This window comes from Thamnophis elegans, chromosome 16, assembly GCF_009769535.1.
Source record: "Thamnophis elegans isolate rThaEle1 chromosome 16, rThaEle1.pri, whole genome shotgun sequence".
NCBI lineage: Eukaryota > Metazoa > Chordata > Lepidosauria > Squamata > Colubridae > Thamnophis > Thamnophis elegans.
The window spans coordinates 37,291,505-37,314,956 of NC_045556.1; the positions used below are offsets into that span (position 1 = coordinate 37,291,505).

The following is a 23,452-nucleotide window of genomic DNA, read 5'->3' on the forward strand; positions in this document are numbered from 1 at the left end:
GGGCTGCCCACACTTGGGGACTTCAACTCCCAGAATCCCCCGGCTTCAGTCTTAAAAGGTCCCCGGTTTGGACCCCTGAGCGCTCCCGCCGCGCAGCCCCCCCCCCCGCTCCTCCAGCCGAACCGGCCGAGATGCGCGCCCAAATTCCCTCCCAGCCTCGGCGCCTCCCTGACCCGAGGCTCCCCGGTCGTTTATTGGGGGGGGGACACGTGGCCTTTTCTGGCCGGCCGCCGCTTTGGAGACCCATCGCAGCGGTTCCAATGCGGGGCCATCGATCCAGCCTCTCGGCCAGGGGCGGCGAACCTCTACGGCAGTGGTCTCCAACCTTGGCAACTTTAAGACCTGTGGACTTCAACTCCCAGAGTCCCTCAGCTTTGCAAAGCTGGCTGAGGAACTCTGGGAGTTGAAGTCCACAGGTCTTAAAGTTGCCAAGGTTGGAGACCACTGCTCTACGGCACCCAGGGCCCAACTGGAATGCGCATGCGTGTGGGACGGAACCCCCCCCCCCCACACACACACCAGCTGGCCTGTTTCTTTGGCCATTTTCTGGCCCCCCAAAACGACCTGAAAACAGCCTGGAAAATGGTCAAAAAGCGGGCTGTTTGCAGACCGTTTTCTGGAGCTTTGGTGCCCACAAAGACCAGCTGTCTGGCAACCAAAAATGCCCTGGGTTTTGCCCATTTTTCGGCCCGTTGTCAGGCTGTGCTCCAGTGCCCACAAAGAGCAGCTGGCAAGGGCGCATGTGCCCCATCACAGTTCTAGGCCGCATCTACGCACACCTAAAGCCCACCTCGCTTGGCTCCGCTTTTGCCAGGCCCCTTCGGCCTTTGAGGCCCCGTTCCCAAAGGGCCTTTAGAGCCAGCTAGTCTCCCCACAGCCTCGCCCACCACCCACGGAGCCCCTGCAAGGCCGGCTTCTGCCTTCAGGGTTCTCCCAGGTGTCCCCCTCCCCACCGCCTTCCTGGCCTGGCCTTCCCTCCCCAGTACAGAAGATGTAACACTGCACAAGTTTCCTTTTTGTTTATTAACACACAGCAAGCGTGACAGTAGATAACTTTTTTTCTCTTTTTAAATACAGTACATGGGTCAGCACATTGCCCTCACACAATCCCCCCCCCCTCATCACGAAGACAAGCCAAGTGGTGGCGTTTTTATAAAAATAGTGTGTCGCTACAAAAGTATAAATTAATGCTACCGGTATTAAGAAATATTAAACACAGTAAAACTTATGAGGATTAAGAAAAATATTCATTAATACCTGTAGAAAACTCTGGCCTAAAAATATTTTTTTTTTATTTTTGTATATACTTTTTAAAATTCTTCTGTTATCTTTTTTTTCTTTTCTTTCCAAGATGACGTTTAGGATGGATGCAACTCTCCAAGGTAGCAGTGATGCCAATCTCGGGAAGCATCTCGTATTGCCAGGAACGCCAAGCTACCCGAGGCGGGTGCAAACGCGCGTACTTTTCCCCCTATGCCAGGCCTCATCGGGCCTTTCCGCACCACCATCCCAATTCACAGGCGGGACAGGCGGCCTTCGGCTCTTGCTGACGTGTGCCACAGTTTTAACCTCCACACCATGGAAATGATCAACAACGGGTTGACTCGTATCCAAGTGGGCAAAGACCAACAACCCACCCCGCCCCCTTGGGACAACAGTTGGCAGAGGAAGCTCTCGAGAAACACCAAAGAGGTAGAAAATGTGGAGAGGGGTCATTTATCCAAGCTGGCATTGGTCAGGAGGAGGCCTCCCCTCATCCTTTGAACCCATGCCCACGAGAACTGCTTCAAGCCCTTTCCAGAACCCAAGAAAGTTCCTTCGCCCTCCTACCCTGCGCCACTGCCCTGTGGCCCCACTGAGGTTCTCCCCTCTTCCCACGCTAAAGACAACGGGCAACAGCTTCAGCCCTCGAGTGGGCAACTGTTGAGGCAAGCACCCTTCAACCTCTTAGAGGAGTGGTCGTTTTCCATCTTAGAAAATGCGTGTGCTTAAAAAACTCACCACACCCTGGAAATTGTCTGCCTGAGAGAGAGAAGAAAGGGACAGGACTTCTGCCACCTCTCCTAAGTCCTTCACGGTGACACGGACTCCCCTATTTTGAGAAGCAGAGGTGGGCAGCCTCCGCTGGATGTCCAGGGCACGGTTGAGGCAGCCTTCCTCTTGGCAGTGGCATGTGGGGCACAGGAGCCTAAAACCACAGCACAAGAGACGTAGATGTGGCCGGCCGGCCCTACAGAGAGACCCTTTTGGTGGCTGCGAGCGAGCCCACTTCTCTGGGCATTCAGCTCCTCCGCTTCAGACCGCAACCATGACTGCTGAAAGTGGGGCCACCCCTTAGGAGGCGGCCCCCAGGCTTCCTCGTTAGAGACGCTGGCAATGGGACCGAAACGACTCCCCACCCCCATTCCCAAACCAACGGCAAAAGCGGAGCTAATTTCTCTACAACCTTAACAGTTTCCCACACCATTGCCCCAGATTCTGGCTTTCTCCCAGCTTCTTCCTCAGTATGCACAAAAAATCTGCCCGGATATTCTCCTACCTTGACATTCCTGTTGCTTGTGAAGTTGTTGCATCCCCTCCGTTGCCGTTCTAGCACAAAAACCTAATTAGCTTGAGAGTTACCCTTAGGGGGCTTCCTTGTACATCTGACGGCTCCCCGCTCCCCAAGTTCTCTCCCATCACATCCCTGGAGTCTCAGGATTCACGATGGAGGAGGCCATGCCTGTCCACCCCCAAACACAGTGATACTTGTGAGCAACTGTCATGCCTTTCATTCTCTTGCCCAAAAAATAAAACCATAAATAAAAACAAAGTCAGAATTTAGGAATTTTAAAATAATTCCAAAAATTCAGGATGGTATTCCTCTTATCTTCGTATTTATTGTGCTAGATGTCCATTTCTTGAGTATGAAAGTTTGTAATCCCCAGGTGTATGAGAAAGCCTACCTAAGGCAGATTTAAAAGTGTGAACAATTGTTCTTGGGAGATTAAGATTTCTGCTTCAATTTAATAGCTTTCAAAGAGTTAGCCTATGCTCACAGGAACCCCAGTGTGCAGGGGAGGAAAGGGAAGGAACATGAAGAAGAGACCAGCAGGAGAAAGGCATTCAAAAACCCTCCCACGAGAGGCCCAGTCCAGGTATCTGCGTTACGAACACAGCTTAGTAAGAGTTACAAATCATCTAAATCTCACCAAAGATCACAATGGCCTCCTGCTGGAGACTCTGCCTGGTCTATGCAGACTTTAAAGCTTAGATGTGCAACGTGGAAAGGGGCAGCCCCCAAACTGCCCTCAGAGGGAAATGACCCACACCATCCCCCTCCCCTTAGTGTTGAATGGGGGGCAGCAAATGCAGTGGGGGGAGCAGGGCTGGAATACGGGCAGCCTCGCAGTCTAAGCCCCATTCAGGGGTCTCCAACAACCAGCTGACAGGAGGAGGAGAGCAGGCATGAAAGGGAAGAGAAATGGGGCAGGTCTCTTCTAGGCCACGCCGGGATGGCTCAACCGAGGGCCAGGCGGTGTGTGCCCCACCCCACAAGGAGCATCATCCCTTCTGCTGCTGGCAGGATGAGGAGCACCTTTGCGGGCAGCAGGCAAGACTGGGAAATCCCTTCCATTCCTCTGGCCAACAATACTTTGAAGAAGGAAAAAACCACCAGGTGAGAAAACGGCACCCTGCCTCCAGTAGCCGCCAACTGGCCGATGCTGCAGCTTGGGGTCTGCCTAAAACTGCATTAAGTTTTGGAGGACACGATGTAGAAAAGATGTGGAGACTTTAGAAAGAGTGCAGAGAAGAGCAGCAAAGATGATTAGGGGACTGGAGGCTAAAACACATGAAGAACCGTTTGCAGAAATTGGGTAGGTCTAGTTTAATGAAAAGAAGGACTAGGGGAGACAGGATAGCAGTCTTCCAGTATCTCAGGGGTTGCCCCAAAGAAGAGGGAGTCAAGCTATTCTCCAAGGCACCTGAGGGTAGGACAAGCAGCAATGGGTGGAAACTAATCAAGGACAGAAGCAACTTAGAACTGAGGAGGAATTTCCTGACACTTAGAACAATTAACCAATGGGATAACTTGCCTCCAGAACTTGTGAATTCCCCAACTTTAAGAAGATGTTGGATAGCCGTCTGTCTGAAACGGTATAGGGTTTCCTGCCTAGGCAAGGGGTTGGACTAGAAGACCTCCAAGGTCCCTTCCAACTCTGCTCTTGTATTGTATTGTAAATAAAACATCACCACCACCACCAGGTGCAACCCAGGCCCCAGAACAGGTGTGTCATCAGAATCCCAGCACCTCCACTCTGCGCTTACCTTCTGCCTCCTCGCCAGCAAGAGCGGAGCCAGAAATGCGGTGCTCAAAGGACAACTTGTCTTGAGTCAACTATTGCTCTGAAAAGTGGACACGCGTATAAAAAAAAAATCGTTCTTGCAGAGCAAAAGGTCTCTGGAGGCTGGGAGGCGGACAGGTGTGGAGCAGGGATTCCTACCGATGTTTTTATGGCCGGCATTTCTAGGGGGACACAAAAGGCCTCCCCAAACCAACAGACCGAAACGCAAAGACCACCCAGTTTAGACAGAGCGGCTAGCAGGGACTTTTAACAGGATTATGTACTGTTTTCTGCAAAATATTCTTTCAGGTTTTAATCACACACACACCCTTTTTTCCCCACCTTAAAAGTAGTCACTGGTATCAAATTCAGGTAATTTTTTTTTTCTTTTTAATTCCCTCCAAGTCTCCCTTCCTGACCGGGAGATTTCTGAAAGAGAGCTGCCTGCAAACATGTTTTATGTCGCCAAGAGGAAATCTTAAATGCCCCCCGTGGGGACGCGCGGCTCGTAAGAGGAGCCCTCCAGTGTGGCCAAATAATTGGCAAGGCTCCCTGTAAGCCTGGCATCAGAGGGGAAGGAAAACACAAGGTTGGCTGGTGGGCTGGGCGAGTGGGTGGGTTATTTCTGAAGAAGAGTAACCATGAAAACAACCATTCAAGTTAATTTAGAAACTCAGCTGCCTAAAAGACCCCGGGCTAACTGGCCTGCCCCCTTGAAAACGTGAGGTTTTATCAAGTTCACACGGAAACCTAGAGGAAGGAGTGTATTTCTGGCAATAGGTGTGCTTTTCACCCGCGTTCCCTTCCACCGAGCTTTTTATATACATATCAATCTAGAGCAGTGTTTCTCAACCTTGGCCAACTTGAAGATGTCCGGACTTCAACTCCTAGAATTCCCCAGCCAGCGAATGCTGGCTGGGGAATTCTAGGAGTTGAAGTCCGGACATCTTCAAGTTGGCCAAGGTTGAGAAACACTGATCTTAGAGGTATCAATATGTGTATCAAAAGCACTTTTTTTTTAAAATTTCCCAGGGCGTTCCGAATGAGGTCCACAGTGGATTCTGGATTTGGAACAGTGTTCTGGAAGGGCGTGTGCCCCCTCCCACAACCCCCCCCCCCAACACCTTGTTTTAAAGCATGTTGGACTTCAAGAACATGAGTTTGTTCATATCCTCGGGGCTCAGCAGTCGGCGCCTCTTAATCAGGAGGGCTTGTTCACACATGTTGACGCAGTTGCTCCTGGCCCCCACAGCGGGCACTGCCAGGAGCCAGAAGGCCAGCCTGGCCAGCTTGGTGTGCTTCTGCGTCACACAGGACCAGTACTGGAAGAGGTCCGGGGCCGCCTGAAAAAGGGGCTCTTGCAAGTAATCATAGACCTCGCTTTTGCCCGAGCGGTCTTCCTCCCGAGTCGGAGAACTCTCGCTGGAAGTCCGGGATTTTTTGGAGGCGGGCTCAAAATCGGGCTCCTCGGCCCAAGATTCCTTCACCTCGTGGATCAGCTCACACACCTTGCCGATGATCTCCTCGTGCTGGTAAGGGGGCACCGGGCGCAGTTTCTGTTGAGGGTCCAGGATCATAGCTACCTTGTGAGCTGAATGCACCTTGAAGTTCTCCTTCAGGGCTTCCAGGAAAAGGTGGCACAGCTTGCTGACAATGCCCGCGTCGTTGGCCTTTGAGGTGAAGAGTTTCTCCAGTTTCACGTAGGTTGGCAGCACCAGCTGCAAGGTGGGCCGGCTCTCGTTGCTCAGTTCGATGACGGCTTGTTTCACCGGAGCCAGGATGGCGGCTAAGTTGCTCAGCAGGTGCTTGTTGAGGTTCTGGATGAGGTTTAGCTTCTTGGCCCGGCTGTAAAACTCACAGATCTGCTCGTAGCGTTCGTGGACCAGCAGCAGAGAGTCCGTGATGGAGTTCCAGCAGGGGGGAGGGGAGGTCTCCTCCAGGGAGCCAAAGGTCTCCTTGGAGATCCCTGCGGATCCCGCCAGGTCCTCGCAGACATTCAGCAGCTCAATGACCTCGTGCATGTTGCGTGCTTGGAGGGTGCGCTTGTTAAGCACGCTCTGCACTACGGAGGTCAAGGCACACGCAGAGCAGCGCAAGCACATGCCCGCCTTGGAGAACGCGGAGGAGTTCACTTTGCAGTCCGTGACATACACGGTCCGGATCTCGGACATAACGAACTCGGAGAGCACGTTTTGCACCCAGTGGTGGACCAAATCCCCGCTGTCGCGAATGTCCACCCCTTTGATCCCCAGGACGTAACTCTTGATGCAGCTGCCTTCCACCTGGTAGGCCGTCAGGATGTAGCAGGAATCGGGGCCAACGCTCTGCGAGTGGCAGGTGACACCGATGCCCAAGCAGGCATTGCTTCCAAGAGCGCAGGTGACCTTCACCTTCACCTGGTTGTACATCCGGGGCAAGTGTTTGAGGGCCAGCGTGTTGAAGTTGCCAAGGATCTCCGTAACGGAGAAAGCGCCGTAGCGAGCACCGTTGTCAACAAGACACTGCGCCAGTTTAACAAACTCTTTGCCGCTCACCACACTCAGCGTCCCCAGGTCAGCGCACATCACCCTCAGCAGCCGCTCTGCTATGTTCTGCCGCTCCTTCTCCGGGATCGGGCTGTTCAGGAGGGAGCTGCCAGCTGATGCTGCAGACAAGGAAGACAGAAAGGTTTGCAAAGGGCAGTGAGGTTTGTGGATTGCAAATCAGTTGCAATTATTACCGTATTTTTCAGAGTATAAGATGCACCAGAATATAAGACACACCAAGATTTTGAAGAGACAAATTTAAAAAAAAAAGTTTTGGCACTCTGCAGACCTCCCAAAAAGTCCCGTTTTTCCTGAAAATGGCCCCGTGTTGTTGTTTTTTTTTAAAAAAAGACCATGCATAGCCTTTAGGAGGCTTATAGAGTTCTCCTGGGGGCTGGGGGGTGTGTAAAAACAGCCCATTTTTTACTCGTTTTTGCCCTCCTCAGCCCCCAGGAGCACTCTGCAAGTCTCCTAAAGGCTATGCATGGCCATTTCTGCAAAGGGGGCAGGGCTTCAGGAAGCCAAAATTGCTGTATTCAGTGTATAAGATGCACCCAGATTTTTACCCTCTTTTTCGAGGGAAAAAAGGTGCATCATACGGTAGTTCAGTGGTTCCCAAACTTGGCAACTTTAAGACTTGTGGTCTTCAACTCCCAGAATTCTCCAGCTAGCTCTTCTGGCTGGAGAACTCTGGGAGTTGAAGTCCACAAGTCTTAAAGTTGCCAAGTTTGGGAACCACTGCGGTAGTTAATAAAAGCTAAGAAATATACATACATACATACATACATACATACATACATACATACATACATACATACATATATATATATATATATATATATATATATATATTTAAAAAAGAAGAAGTGACATGCCCTTGTGACTAGCAAAAATACCTCCATTGCCTCTGGCATGAAGAAAAAGGAAATATTCCATGGGAGAGGATGTAATTGTTTTTCCAATAAACCCCCATCCCTATTAAAAGCCTTAACTGGGGTTCTTTATCAGTTGAAGTCCACAAGTCTTAAAGTTCCCGAGTTTGGACACCCCTTGCTTTAGACTTTCAGAGGGAAATGGGGACGGGGGCCATGCTGTTATCCTCTGCATGCTGGCCTACACGGAGAAGAAGGGATGCTGGGAGCCCATCCGGATTCCTTGGGTTTCAGCATGATGCAACTCGGGAGGGAGGGCACCGCAGAAACCAGCTGGCCCATTTCCTCCTCCTCCTCCTCGACTCTTTGTCCCATAGTACACCTACTATTGTTGGAGTTGTTCCTCTGCGGCTGAGGCTTCCACTTCTCTTCCCCCACCGCTGGAGGTGACCTGGGCTGGTTTGAGGCAATGTTGTTTTCATTGTCAGCTGAAGGACAAAGAGGGACAGAGGACAGGAAGTGACTGCACTCGCTCTGCCTCGGGGAGAAGCGGCTCAGCGCAGGCTTCCCAAGTCGCACAACCGAAAATACCTCCCCGAGTCACGAAACCCAGCAGAAGCTGATGCCCTCGGCTTCCCTGGGCAGCTTCCACCACGCGAGGCCTGAGGCTGCCTTTGACCACAAGCCCTTCCGATTGCCTTGACCGAGGGCAGAGATGGCCACGCGGAGGCAGACTTGCCCATGCTCCCTTGAAAAGAATGGAAATGAGCTCGTGGCAAACATCTGTAACAGAGGCCTGCACTACCACGTGCCACCTATTCCAGCAATGACAGGCTTATTGTTTTGGCTGACTTTCCCTGAAATGTGAGTTTTCCACACTAAAGACATACTTGAAGCACATAGTGTCTTGCTGGTGAAAAAACCCACACAATTATCCTGAGAGATTCAGACGCATTGAAGGGACCGCACCCTCCAGAATCACAACAGAGATTGCAGTTTTACTTTAGGGCCACCCAGGAAAAGAGCAGGTAAAGCTATCTTGGTGACCCCAATTTGCTTGCTTTGGAAGTAGCCTTGCTAAAGTCTGCCCTCCCACCCTGGTTTGCTCATCACTGGAACGAGCTACCCCCAGAAATCCGGACCTCGCCCACTCTCATGGCCTTCAGAAAAGCTGTGAAAACCTGGCTATTCCAGCAGGCCTGGGGCTGTTGACCTCATTGTTGAGGTCCAGCCCCGATCGTAACGAATGTATATGTATTATTTTTAACATGTTTTTATTGTCATTTTTTATTATTCTTCTTTCTTTCGATGTAAGCCGCCCAGAGTCCTCCGGGATTGGGCAGCCTATAAATCGATTTAATAAATAAATAAATAATAAATCATTGTTCCCCAACGTGATCTTTTGGTTCCCAAAGAAAACCTTGGGCTCTCCTCTACAATTCCCCCCCCCCAAAAGATGTAGACCAGGGGTGTCCAAACTTGGGAACTTTTTAAGACTTGTGGACTTCAACTCCCAAGAATTCCCCATGCTGGGGAATTCTGGGAGTTGAAGTCCACAAGTCTTAAAAGTTCCCAACTTTGAACACGCCCAATGTAGACAGACTGGCGTGTGCTATCCCACTCGTGGCAATATTTAAATCCATACTTTGCTATACTTGCTTGAAGTCAAAGGGGGGAAAGTGCAACCACGGGGGCAACTGCAAGTTTCAATTCCCACCCACCCCCTAATATGATGGCATCCTGACATTTCCGAGGCTCGCCCCGTCTTTGAGGCAGCACTTTTCCCAAGAGGAGTTTCTGCCAGTTAGTAACCATTCCGTCCAGATCTTCCCTCCCAACAAAACACCTGTATTTGCTTGCCCATTCCCCCCCCCAAAAAAAATTTCTTTTACCAAATCTCAAACCAAGCCCATCCATCAAAGGTTGGAGCTTCTGACAGGTTATGTCAGGTAGCAACATCCATGCTGCTGAATGAGAGGATTTGGGTATCGCCCTTGGTTACAGAAAAAGGAAACACACATTTTCCAGAGAAGAGAGAGACCAACATTGGTCTCCGGACACGCTTCAAGGTGCTAGTCGTTACTTTTAAAGCCCTTCATGGTTTAGGACTTGGCTACCTGAGAGACCGCCTCCTGCCACTTACCTCCCAACGACCTACAAGATCGCGCAGGTTGGGCCTCCTCCGGGTGCCGTCAACCGGACAATGCTGGCTGGCGGCTCCCCGGGGGAGGGCCTTCTCTGTTGCTGCACCGGCCCTGTGGAACGATCTACCTCCAGAGATCCGGACCCTACCCACTCTCCCGGCCTTCCGTAAAGCCGTCAAGACCTGGCTGTTCCAGCAGGCCTGGGGCTGTTGATTAATATCCAGCCCCACTTAGATGGAATGGGTGATGTGAATTTTAATACTGTATTTTTTATTTTTATTTCTATTTTTAAATTGAAATGTTTCTTGTCTGTTGTGAGCCGCCCAGAGTCCCCTGGGAGTGGGCGGCATACAAATTCTAATAAACTTCAAACTATGCCACCAAACTGCAGGTTCCCTGTGCATTTGGGGGCTGGGGGGCGTTTGGCGCAACCAAGAGACTTACCTGCATGAGACTGCATGTGCTCAAGGAGATTGTTGTAAAACTGGAACTGGATGCCACAGGCCCCACAGGTGTACGGCTCTAGAAGAGGGAGGTCAAGAAAGAGCATTTAGAGCAGTGTTTCTCAACCTTGGCAACTTGAAGATGTCCGGACTTCAACTCCCAGAATTCCCCAGCCAGCATTCGCTGGCTGGGGAATTCTGGGAGTTGAAGTCCAGACATCTTCAAGTTGCCAAGGTTGAGAAACACTGATTTAGAGGACTCGGCTCTGGTGAACGGAAGAGCAACCAGCTATACCCAGGATAACGGGTGCAAATCAGGACTGGAAGTAATAGTAATTAAAGATCTGTATTGGGCGGGGAGGGGATAATTTAAGAGCTGGGTGCGCACACACACACACACACACACACACACACACACACACACCAGACACGGCTGTGTAGATGTCCATCACACTTACTTTGCAAAAGCGGCAAAGGATTTGAAACCAGAGGACTGGCTGTTTCTGCAAAAAAGAAAGAGAGGCAGACATTGAAGAGTTCCCTCCCATGAGGAATGCCAAGCACTACGCTGGGGACCTAAGAGCAATAACCCCCCCCCCCCAAACCACCAAGAACGGTACACTTTAGGAAGTGACTGGTTTTATCTTACCGACCATATTTTTCAGAGTATAAGACGCACCTTTTTCCCTGAAAAAAGAGGCTGAAAATCTGGGTGCGTCTTATACACCGAATACAGCCTTTTTTTTTGCCTCCTGAAGCCCCTCCCCCTTCACCATGCAGAGTGCTCCTGGGGGCTGGGGAGGGCAAAAATGAGCAAAAAATGGCCTGTTTTTTGCTCGTTTCCCCCCCCCAAACCCCCAGGAGCACTCTGCAAGCCTCCTAAAGGCTATCACGCCCCTTTTTTTGTGGGGGGGGGGAATAGCAATAGCAATAGCAGTTAGACTTATATACCGCTTCATAGGGCTTTCAGCCCTCTCTAAGTGGTTTACAGAGTCAGCATATTGCCCCCAACAACAATCCGGGTCCTCATTGTACCCACCTCGGAAGGATGGAAGGCTGAGTCAACCCTGAGCCAGTGAGATTTGAACAGCCGAACTGCAAAACTGCAGTCAGCTGAAGTAGCCTGCAGTGCTGCATTTAACCACTGCGCCACCTCGGCTCTTATAAACGGGCCATTTTTGGGAGGTCTGCAGAGTGGGAAAAACTTTTTTTTTAATTTGCCTCTTCAAAACCTTGGTGCGTCTTATACTCTGAAAAATACGGTATTTATCAAATGCAGGATTATTTCATGCCTCAGATGACCCTGAGCGGCTTTTTTTTTTCCAGATAACTCTGCCAAGAATCTTTGACAGATACGTACAAAAGGCCCTAAGCCAACGGGCACACCACACCTCTCGGGCCAGCAAATTGCACAACTGTGTCACACATTCACTGTGAAGAAACACAGCCTCCTTACCGAGCCATGCAAGCTGCTGTCTCCTGCTTAATGCTATGGGCAGCATCATTACTACTGTGGAGGGCAACAATGAAACTGCTGAGACGTCTCCCCCATGCCCGAAGATCTCCTGTAGCCCAGCCAAGAGACTATTCTGCATTTGAAGAGGCTTCTAATGCAGAGGACTTCAAGACGTCCCCCTTTGAATCTGCGTTCTGGAAAGGAGTGTCTGAATGTCCCCTTCCTCTCCCCCGTGTCATTTCTAGCAGTGTCCATTCGCCCTTTATTGAAATCTACTTGATTATACTGTGAGCTGTTCAGAGCCTCCAACTTTAATAAATCCACCGAGCCAGCAGTTGGCCAGATCGAAAAAGAGAGAAAGTCCCGGACAACGACATCGGTGACCAGGAACCAGGCGTGTCCCTCACCTGTTGCCCTGGGGCCCCCTTTAAGTCCAGACCCAGATTTTAGCTCTTTTGTTCATCCTGCGGGGAGGAAGGGGACAATTGCAACATTGCCCGGTGGTGTCCAGGGAAGCGCAGGTACTCACCACTGGAGTTCTGTGAGCTGCTGTTAGTTTCTTCGAAGTTGTTTTGCAGTTTGCTTTCCACTCTTCGGCTGAAAGCGCTTTCTACTGGGTGAGAGAAGAAAGGAAAGAGAGGAAGGGGCTGGTGAGCGTTGATCCCAAGCAGGCCCATCAGGTGGGGAGCAGGAGAAGCAGAGGGGTTTCTCTCTCGGGCTGCTTCAACAGCCTAGGCCAGTGTTTCTCAACCTTGGCAACTTGAAGACGTCTGGACTTCAACTCCCAGAATTCCCCAGCCAGCATTCGCTGGCTGGGGAATTCTGGGAGTTGAAGTCCAGACGTCTTCAAGTTGCCAAGGTTGAGAAACACTGGCCTAGGAAATGATATCAGAGTCTTCAGCAGCTGAAGATTCTGCTAAAGACATAATGATACACACGAGAACCAGCCGGATGAAGCTCCCTTGGGTAGCCTGAACCAACTTCAAGGGGCAAACGGCAGAGGCCTATCATTTTACAATGCCCAACTGTACTGAAAATAAAAACAACAACAGATAAAAAATTACGTTTTTCCCCCACTTCAACATGGCAATCATCATTACCCTAACCCTGTTTTTACCTTCACAAGCGGCACAGCCCACACAAGCAACACTGGGCTGCTTGTGCAATTGTGCCGTGTGAAAATGCACAGCCCAAGTGATAAGAGCCTTCCATCCTGACCCCCTTCAAGTCGACCCGATACTCTCGTTTTTAGCAGTAGCAATAGCAATAGCAGTTAGACTTATATACCGCTTCATAGGGCTTTCAGCCCTCTCTAAGCGGTTTACAGAGTCAGCATATTGCCCCCAACAATCCGGGTCCTCATTTCACCCACCTCGGAAGGATGGAAGGCTGAGTCAACCTTAAGCTGGTGAGAATCGAACTGCAGAACTGCAGATAACAGTCAGCTGCACTGCCTAACCACTGTGCCACCTCGGCTTTTTGTACTGGGTCTCCATTCGTTCAGTTTGCCATAAATCCAGGCGCTTCTCATGATTGAGCGGATTAAAAGCATAACAATAAAATCAATAAGTAAGTGTTTAAATGTTAATTCTAAGGAAGGAACGATGGACCACAGCTTGATGCAATTCGTAATCGTGTCTAGGCGCAAAAGCAGGGAGGTTATGTCCCCTTCACCCACCCAAAGTCCACCTTTCTGAAGACATTGTTTCACTCAGCTAGACGTGTAAGAAATATTTGAAATAATTTGAGTGTCTCAACCAGCCCAAATCACCTGCCTGTCTACCAGCAGACCAGGTATGGCTGTGACAGCATCGCACAAGAGTTTTCCTCGCATAGCGGCTTGCCACAGGTGGGGAGGGGGCTGTACTGAGAGCAAAGCCTCTTGGAGGGTTTTAAAGTCGTGTGTTCAAAGGACCAGATCAGGGGTGGCTCTTATGACAGGCAGAAAGGAGCTACTTTCTCATAAGGCAATTGTGAAATCCAGCAAGCGAAGGGAATTGCCACAGGACCGAGTGTTCTTAAGAGCAAGTACCCTACAGGACTCAAAGCAGGAAACTCAAAAGTGTGTTCTCACAACCATACGCCAAGGCAACTCACGCACCCCCGTCTTCTCTGGCACAGACGTGAGGCCGGAGGGACAAGTGAGACAGGCCCCTCACTTACATCCCAATGATACCCAAAGTTGTGGGGTGCATGATTACATTCTGGCTCACTCCCATGGTTAAGATTTCAGCATCCGAAGGCTACAGTCACAAGTCTCTCCTTATTGCTCCAGTCAGGAAAGATCCTTCACATTTAAGGCATCAGGTGCTTGGAGATACTCGGGGGCTCACAATACAATACAAGAGCAGAGTTGGAAGGGACCTTGGAGGTCTTCTAGTCCAACCCCTTGCCTAGGCAGGAAACCTTATACCGTTTCAGACAAATGGCTTTCCAACATCTTCTTAAAGACTTCCACTTCTTACTGTATGCATCACCCCCTCCACTGTACCACCCCCAATGTTGCCCCTTGTCTCTCGTTCCCAGGGAAATGTGGGCAAAACCCTCCCGCCAAGCCTCCTGCTTCCCTAGGCTTTTCCAAAGCAAGGTTTTCCTTCTCCTTCCAAAGCAACCCCAATCCCTGCAGAAGGGCGGGGGCTTCCAGAGAGCCCCTGGTCAGCCCGCCAAAAGGCCCGCTGGGATTCAGCCCAGTGCAGGAGACTTTGAAACGGCCAGCCGCCAGGCTCAGCAACAGCAAGTAGAGTCCAGATGCTGAGCGGTCTTAGGAACTGGCAGAAATGCTGACCTGCACTCCATCTCAATGGTTTACCAGGCAAGAGAGAAGGCTTTGAATCACAGGCACGGGGGCCTCTCCACACACCCACAAAGATTTCCCTGTGCCTTGCTCTGCTCTGCCCACCAGTGGGAACCTGCCGAGACACCACCTCGCTACGAAGCCTCCCTGTCGCTGAAGGAGCAACTTAAACAAGAGAAAAGGCTTTTCACAGCCCTCAACCCAAGTGGCAAGCCCCCCCCCCCCACTAACATCCAGAGAGGAGAGGATCAAGCCATCCTCACCAAGCCCCACCTCTCTTTCTTCATCTACCATGCCACTCATGCGTCTTCATGCCACCAATTTTGGATTGGTTTGTGGGGAAGAGGTTCGGTGGAACAAGGAGGGTCAAAACGGCTTTTAAAATAATACCAAATACAAGCACATAGTGCCTTTCCTAAACAGCTAGACAAAAAGGCCAGTAAAAAATTATATACAGAAAAAAAAATCCCATAATAAATGCCTCCAGTTGAACATTGTAAAATGGCATTCAAGGTTTAGCAAATCCTTAAAAGGTAAAGGTTCCCCTCGCATTAGCGGACGGTACTCATCTCCCTTTCAAAGCCGAAGAGCCAGCGCTGTCTGAAGACGTCTCCGTGGTCATGTGGCCGGCATGACTTAACACCAAAGGGACACGGAGCGCTGTTCCCTTCCCACCAAAGGTGCTTCCTATTTTCCTACTTGCATTTTTTATGTGCTTTCGAATTGCTACATTGGCAGAAGCTGGGACAAGTTCACGAGAGCTCACTCCGTTATGCGGCGCTAGGGATTCGAACTGCCAAACTTTCTGATCGACAGGCTTAGCGTCTTAGCCAGCAAATCCTTAGTTTTTTTTTATTTTTTTAAAGTACAAAACACTAAACTAAAAGGAAATCTAATAGTATTCTGTTCTTTTTTCCAATAAAAATAATACTTAGTTGACATCAAAATAACTTCAAGACAGAGCTGTATAAACTTATGAAATATTACCACCCTCACTCAATTTAATGATGCTTTTTCTTCAGTCTGCTCCTCCATCCTTTGCCCGTATTCCTAAAAGATGTTTTCAGCCAGGCTCTCTCGGGTGCTTCTCGGGGGCTCTGGGCTCCTCCCATAGGGTCACGCCTCCCCCGGGAACCACCGGTGCCATCCCCTTTGGGGCCTGGGGGCGCCCAGACAGTCGGGGGTGGTGGGACTTAATCAATTGGGATGATAGAAAGCATGATCAGTACCTGTGGTGGCCTTGCTTCCTGGGGATCCAGAATTTGGAGCGCGGAACGTCTGTGACGGGGACGCCGCCGGTGGGATACCGGAGGGAGTGCGGTGGAGGAGGGTGGAGCACCGGATTATAGGCGCCGTCGGTGTTTTTTTGCCCGATTGGCTCGTCTGGGTCTTCACAGCCACGAAGAGTGGAGATCGAGAGTACTCTGGATATGAACACTCAGAACTAGTGCCGGGATAGAGAAGTCAGTGCCCAGAACCTGCCTCTGCCAGGGTGCTTCCCCCTCTCTCTACAAGAAGTCCACGCTCCCCCTACTTTATGTAACTGGACCCCATTGGAGCCTCCCACCTGCTCCGCTGTAAATTTTCAAGTACGACACAGGGGGTTTGAATTCCTGGCTTCTTTAATTTCGGTCAGCTTTACTGTGACCTGCACAGCCCCTGCCTGACCCCCACAAGACCTTCTGGCAAAGGGGGCAAGTGCCCTTTGGAGAGGGGTCATCTCTCGCCTTCCACAGCTCAAAACCTCCCATGCCAGCCTTAGTGATAATTAACTGGTAAAGCAAAGAAATGAAACATTTTCCTACTACACTAAAACAGCTGCCCAAAGGCCCTGCTTGTAATAAAAATGGACACAACATGGTGGCACCCAGCAAAAGGCCTCTCTCACAAAGAGAAGGTTATCTCGAGGCATGGGCTTGCTGTGATGGACAATCACAGTAAGAATGAAAGGAAGTGCTTTTCTCCAAAACCACCCCATTCAAATCTATATCCTTTCATCATCAATATACATTTGACCCCAAAGAATTAAGATTTCTTTAGCCAAACAGAAATCCTAAAAGAATCAGGCTTCTCGGTCTCCATCTAGAAAACAACTTTAAGTGTCAACTCGCTCCTTTGAGGTCCCATCAATCAGAAACATGAACTGACTTTACCCTCCCTCCCTCCCTCCCTCCCTTCCTTCCTTCCTTCCTTCCCTACAGTTTGCCTGAACCAAATTTTTAATTCTGTTTGTCTGAAGGTTAAATATCTGGATGTATAATTTAGGAGTGTCCATTTATAATTAAGTGTTCAGTTACTGCCACATCTAATTAAGAGTTAACATGGAAGACAATTGCACAGGGACATTTTTCATTTCATTATTCTATCATTTATTGCTCCAATCAAGGCGCACACATATGATGAAAATAAAAATAATAATAAAATGTGTGACATTCTACACTTCAACACATTATTTAGTATTTTCAGTTATTTATATCTTGCATTTCTTTAGGCTACATGGACAGTACTGCCTCACCCAATTTTCCCCACAAAACTTCCCCCACTCTGTAATGCGATCTGGATTCTAATCAGACCCTTACCCACTGCATCATGATTCCCCCCTCCCCTCCAAAGAAACCACAAATAAAAGACAAATACAAATTCGCCTTGTGATGGTAATTGTTCTTTATTTTTAAAAAAGCTACTAGAGATGCCCTAATTCCTTGAAACCACAGACTGGGCAGGAAATATCAGTGTAAACAATGCAACAATGCCCCCCCCCCCACTTCCCCAAACTTTATGGCACACTGCCTAGAATGTCCACCCTTTGCCAGGTGGAAGAGCAATGAGGTGAATGAGGTGGGCAGCCAGCCCAGTCACTGCTGCCTCTCGCGTCCCTTCCTGCTTAACAACAGGGCTCCAGCAAAAGCTTTGCACCAAACTGACATTGCAACTATTAGAGGAATTTGGGGAGGGGGGCGGGGGGGACCCTTGCTGCAATCCTAACAGGAAGGACAAGAGGAAGAAGAGGTCTAATTCAACAGGTATGTCCATGGCCGTTGACCACACGAAAGCTAATGAAGACCTCTAGGCCAGGGAGTGGTTGATCTCCACGATCCCACTTCCCAATGGCTTAGGGCGAGTAATTTATGGGCACAATAAACTCAGCCCCAATCAAGGCAAATGGCTATTTATTTATTATATTTAAATGCCGTTCGTCTCTAGGAGGCTACAGGGAATCTTCTCTGCAGCGTAAGAAGGCCAAAGGATACACTGAATTTGACACCACCAGTTTCCCCTAAGAAGGCTATGCAGCAGCGCTTGCCCACAAAAAAACCCCAGATTACAGGGCTGGGGCTGTTCAGGCTAGAAAAAAGACCCACCTGCTGAGGGGCAGACACAAAAGGGAAGATGCCCTTCTCCCTCTCAAAACAGTTCAGGACAGGCCAAAGAAAGTCTCCCATTGGGAAATTAGCATTAACACGCGGAATTTGCTTCCACTGGAATGAGGCGATGGCCTCCCGACCTCAATGGCCCAAAAGGGGCATGGAGGGGACTGTTTGTCATGGGGCTACGCACTGCCTGGGGCAATGAGGACTAGGTGCTTGAGCTGGAGGATGCCTTCCTGTCCTACCTCTGGGGCTTTCAACTGGTGCAATTGAAAAGAAAATCATAGCAGGCTTTTGGAGATGCAGAGGGCAACGGAGCAAAGGGTGGCCTTCCCGGAGAGGTGATGGAGGACAGAGACAGTCAGCTCACCCACCTTACTAGGAGCAGGTGGAGGGGGGAGAAAGGGACCAAGGGGCCGGTCCTTGGAAGCTGGGGGCTGCAATCAGTAAGTAGATGCCCCCCCCACACTTTTGAATATTTCAATTCACTGAGAGGAACAGCTACAGCATCTTATATTAAGCCATAAGCAGGGGATGGCTCCAGCTGAAAAAAAAATCTTCATTGCCAAAAATGTGCAAACTGCAAAAATACAGGTGTGGTTTTATTTATGGTATCATGTAGTATTAACAATTATAGGCAGCCTGGCCTCAATATTTGCACTGAAATATGAACATCTCCTCCTCTCGAGGCTTATCCCCAAAGTACAGCTATCAGAAAGAGATGCCAGTGCTGGTCTGACCCTGGTGGCCAATCTGGTTGTGCAATTGGACTCTGCCTTGAAAGATCCTGGATCCCAGGCTCTCCCCGGCTGCCGTGTCACAGCTGGATACTCACTGATTGGTGCGTGAAGGGCCACGTGTTCCTGGTAAGGGGTGTAGTACTTGTACTGCTTGCCACAGAATTCGCAGGTATAGTTCCCCGTTTCTACAAAGCAAGAAAAGAGTTTTTGGAAGCAGGAAAGGTTTCCCCCAAAAACCCTTGACCCAAACATGGATTGCAATTCAGAGCATAGCAGGGTGGGCCTTTCCCACATGGCCTCCTAAGATGAATCCCCAGCTTCCTTGACCAAGGGGGCCTTCATGGTAACTGTCTGTTTTGCCCCAGCTCTCTTTCCTGGAGAAAGGCGAGACTTCATTTTGCTGAGGTAGCATTTGGGAGTGAGCTGTACAAAGCCATCGCAGACAGCCAAGGCTAATTCCCTCTCCCGTTAGTACTTACGAGGGAGTAGTCATCATTATCATACGTGTTGGTCATGCCAAAAAGCCAAAACATACTGGCAGAATATCCAAAAGTGGTTGATAGCAATAGCAATAGCAGTTAGACTTATATACCGCTTTGTAGGGCTTTCAGCCCTCTCTAAGCGGTTTACAGAGTCAGCATATCGCTCCCACAGTCTGGGTCCTCATTTCACCCACCTCGGAAGGATGGAAGGCTGAGTCAACCTTGAGCCGGTGAGATTTGAACCGCCGAACTGCAGCTAACAGTCAGCTGAAGTGGCCTGCAGTACTGCACTCTAACCACTGCGCCACCTCGGCTCTTTTTTAAAGAGATAAAGAGATAACCGAAGAGGAAATAGAATTCACACCGGAACTATTTCTCTTGGGAATTATATGCAAGAAATGCAACAAGGGGGTGATCTTTTTAACTGCAAGAATGGTCTTTGCCCAGAATTGGAAAAACAGGGAAACTCCACATGAAGGGGAAATAATGAGGAGAATCTTGATCTGTGCCGAAACGGATAAATTGACTTGGGGATTGAAGAATAAAGATGAATCAGAATATTATAAGACCCGGGATAAATTTTATCGATGGTTGGGATATGAAAGGGAAAGACCAAAATAGGCATGAGCCAAGATTCATACAATGGAGACTAGAATCATGCGTGAAATGATAAATGGAAGCATGTACAAGATAAACGCAAATCAAGATGGATGGAAATAGGTTACTTTTTTTCCTCTTTGTAAATACAATATCGATCAAATGTTGGTGGCTACAATGTACAATTGAGTATCTTAGCATGTATGGCATAGATCCTATCAGGACAGTTTACTCTGGGTCCAAAGTTGTTTAACGAAAACTTTTTAATTAAAAAAAAACCCCGACGGGGCCGTTATCATCTCAGATCAAGATCAATTTCTAGTTTTAATATTGCTCCCTCCCCCTTTGAGTTCACCCTATTCCAGAAGAAAAAAATGGTAACATCACAAGGCATGCAGGAGCAATCAAATTAGAACACTGCAAAATTGTAACTGACTTTTTTTTTAATCCCAGAGGACAATACTTAGACAATATCTTCCCCTTTAATGAAGAGCTCTTTGTGGATCCTTAAATTAAGGCATGAGGAATGCAAGCGGGATGTTTCGCGTATGTCTGAATATAATGATTAAAATAAACAACATGCCCTTAATTCCTTCCCTTTGCAATAAAGTATTTACATCTAAATACTTTGGGCAAATTGGATTGTTTTAACCAGATGCTTATGAAAAGTATGTAACATTAAGCAAGAATATTTTTATAATTCAACCAAATCAACTTGCTTCCTCTCTTATGTCAAACGTGGAAGATTCGTTTTCTGTTTTACTTAGGAGGGCTATTTGCAAGCAGGCTGCTTGACTGCTGACGAATGGCCACAGTCGGAGTTTGAGCTGTTGCTTTGCATGCAAAAGGTCCAGGTTCACCCCCTACGTTTCCAGGGAAGGGCTGGGGGAAAAAAACCCTCTTCTTGAACGGACGTTCAGAGCCCTACAGCCAGTCAGTGCCAATAGTGGTGAGACAGGTGGGCCGACTAGGAGACCTGATACCAAGCAGCTTTCAGGCATTCCCGGGAGTTATTCCGCCTGCTATACCTTGGAAAACCTAGCAGTTGCTATTGGCGCCCCTTAAACGAACCCCACTGAGAGATACACCCAAGGAAGATTCTCCTGTCTGTCACCAGCCATGCCAAGAGGAAGGAAGCCTGGGTCCTGCACAGGCAGAGGATTTTTCTGTTGGGACTAGTGAGAGCTCCCTGCCTCCCATCCCTGGCTTGGTCCTGAAACCTCAGCTCTGAGACACTGAAAGCTATTAATTACTTAAGTTGCAAACTCGGTCAATCATACTTGGACCAATCTTCTGAAAGGGCTCAGGCTCCTCTTCTTTCACCTCCTCCTTGGCAATCATTGCTTGGTCGTAGGGGTCTGCAAGGGGAGAGAAGGAGGGGAGAGCTGATGGGGGCAATGTGGAAAGGCCTGTATCCCTCTCATCCGCTGCCATGGGTCACCCTCACCTTCGGCAGAACTGGGAACAGGAGAGCAAGACGCTTGATAAAGGCAACCTCTTAGCTTGCTCCCATTTGAAGCGTCTTAAAAACTTTTTTTTTAAGGAAACACTGAACAGACGAGAAGCAAAAAGAAACGACATTCTATTGTGCTCATGACTTATATAGACCAACATACCAGTGGTGGCTTCCTCTCCCCGTCGCTACCGATACGCTGCGCACAGGGCCAGGCGCACGCATGCATACTCTACCGCCCCCACGACACCCAGTTGCTTGTCGGAGGTCGCGCAGGTGCCACGCGCTGGGCAATTGGCCAGTTGGTTTAAAAGCAGGCATGCAACACGGGTGGGCAGGTGGGCCTAACAAGCCACTGTACCGGTAAAGTGGCAGCTGCGTCTGGCTACTACCAGTACGGCTGGACTGGACCGGACCCGCCGGAACCCACCAGTGCAACATAGATTTTACACATGTATCGTATTTTTACTGATTCCTTTTTTCTGCCTATTAAAGTGAGTAATTATAAGCTGCATGTGTCCAATTTGAGGTATCAAATTTGCACTAATTGTATTTCTTTTTAAAGTGTGACAACTTATTGCAAAAAACTGCAGTCATTTTTGCAAGCGTCACAACAGTTCCAAAAAAAAAACACACACCAACACAACCAGCCTACCTATACCAAGAGGCCCCAGGATTCTCCTACCAACCGAACATGCATTCTTTCTCCCAAATGAGTAGGTTAATCTCTGCACACACCCACAGGTGCCTTCAAATTTGCAACAACACAGGGATTCCCGCCTGATTGCAATGGCTCCAGTCTCCATCCACTGAGCATTCGCCCAAATGCTCCTCAGTCAAAGTCTTCCTAAGGTGTTGGAATCATTTAGCCAGAAGTTCCTATCGGCTGAAACTTTATTGCCAAAAGTTGTATGGTGTTAGGCCTCTAAAGTAGCTGGGTAAGCACACACAACACCACAACCAACAACAAGAACAACATTCTAATGGTTTCCCTTGGATTTTGTTTGGATTTTTTGCATCACACAATCAACAATCCTGCACAAGAGCTCCCCTCCTCAGTTTCTTTCCATAAAATGCAGGCCTGGGCTAATTGCTAAGAACTCTAAGCAATAACTAAAGGTTCGGAGAACGGGTGCGAGAGCTACAGGCATGCCTGCCCTCTTTCCATTCCCTTGGGAGGAGATGGGAAGCTCTATTCCCTTCTTTGAGCAACTCTTACATTCAAGCCATGTTTGGCTTAAATTCAAGGTTTTCTGGAAACACAAGGGTGACATGGGAATCCTGGCTTGTTCTGATAAGCTGCTGCTTGAGCTTAGCCACCAATATTTCCCAACTATCACAGCTTCCTTCGGAGGGCGGGAACGAGGGCTGGCTCAGCTCCTGCTTAGCATTCTGTTAAGAACGGGGACCCTCCTCTTCTCGCCAAGCGATCGGCACTCACCATCCACCGCATGCAGATCTCTGTGCTCTTGGAAGCAACTGTAGTATTTGTACTTCTTCCCACAAATGTCACAGGTGTACCTAAAGTTATCTGTGGGGAGGAAAGAGCACAGTGTTCGAAAAACTCCAAGGAGAACCCAGGGCTTCTCCGAGGAGCCCCCATGCACAGACCCTCTACTGGCACCACCTGGTTTTCCACCAACACTCTCGGCCTCCGGGCTGCTCTCGGTCTTAGCACACCTCAACCCCAACCAAGGCCCTGAAAGGCTCCAATCTCGAGCCAAGGATGGAACTCCGAGGAATTTTGGGGGAGAGAAAACCAGGCTCCAAATCACGGAAAGAAGCATTTTTCTTCTCCTGTTTTGACGCTTTGGGGAGTGGGGGGGGAATGGAGTGGTAGAGACAACCCCTTCCCCCAATCCTTGGGTGAAACCCATCCCTAACAGCATTCAGATGGATCAGAGGATCCAAAGTAAGAAAAGCTAGACCATCGGCTTCATGATATCCCAATTATTAACGAGGTTGTTTCCTTCCTTTGTTAAAGAGTATTTTTTTCCAAGGCGGAAAACAATTTGGCAAAAAAATACGAAGCAGAGAGAGCAGGCGGTGGAAGGGGAGATGAGCACAAGGGCAAAAAAAGGCAAGGTCGCCAAATGATGGGGGGGGAAGGGGTGTTCCCCCACTGCCTCCCCTCCCCCAGGCTTCTTCGCAACAGAGCTGACCCATTGGCTTCAGGTCAGCTGTGGGTCCAGCCTGCCCACCCCTCTGGACTCTTGACTGGCAGCAGCTCTCTGGCGTCTTTTGCACAAAGAG

The 23,452-nt window shown here is 49.3% G+C and overlaps 1 protein-coding gene across 7 annotated transcripts in view; it reads right to left on the reverse strand.

The window, feature by feature from the left end:
* Positions 1 to 5,237: 5,237 nt before the first annotated feature.
* Positions 5,238 to 23,452, reverse strand: part of ZNF618 (zinc finger protein 618) — a 43,457-nt gene continuing 25,242 nt past the window's right edge. For 2 of the 7 annotated variants that reach the window (XM_032232577.1, XM_032232580.1), the window contains exons 6-14: positions 22,641 to 22,730; positions 21,000 to 21,104; positions 18,763 to 18,852; positions 15,789 to 15,983; positions 12,295 to 12,375; positions 10,768 to 10,812; positions 10,311 to 10,388; positions 8,109 to 8,210; positions 5,238 to 6,969 (exon numbers count right to left, since the gene is read on the reverse strand). In XM_032232577.1, the coding sequence (XP_032088468.1) occupies positions 5,456 to 6,969; positions 8,109 to 8,210; positions 10,311 to 10,388; positions 10,768 to 10,812; positions 12,295 to 12,375; positions 15,789 to 15,983; positions 18,763 to 18,852; positions 21,000 to 21,104; positions 22,641 to 22,730 (2,300 nt within the window). In that variant the 3' untranslated portion in view covers positions 5,238 to 5,455. Of the gene's footprint in view, positions 6,970 to 8,108; positions 8,211 to 10,310; positions 10,389 to 10,767; positions 10,813 to 12,294; positions 12,379 to 15,788; positions 15,984 to 18,762; positions 18,853 to 20,999; positions 21,105 to 22,640; positions 22,731 to 23,452 lie in introns of all 7 variants that reach the window. The other 5 variants (XM_032232576.1, XM_032232578.1, XM_032232581.1 and 2 more) reach the window with 4 other exon arrangements.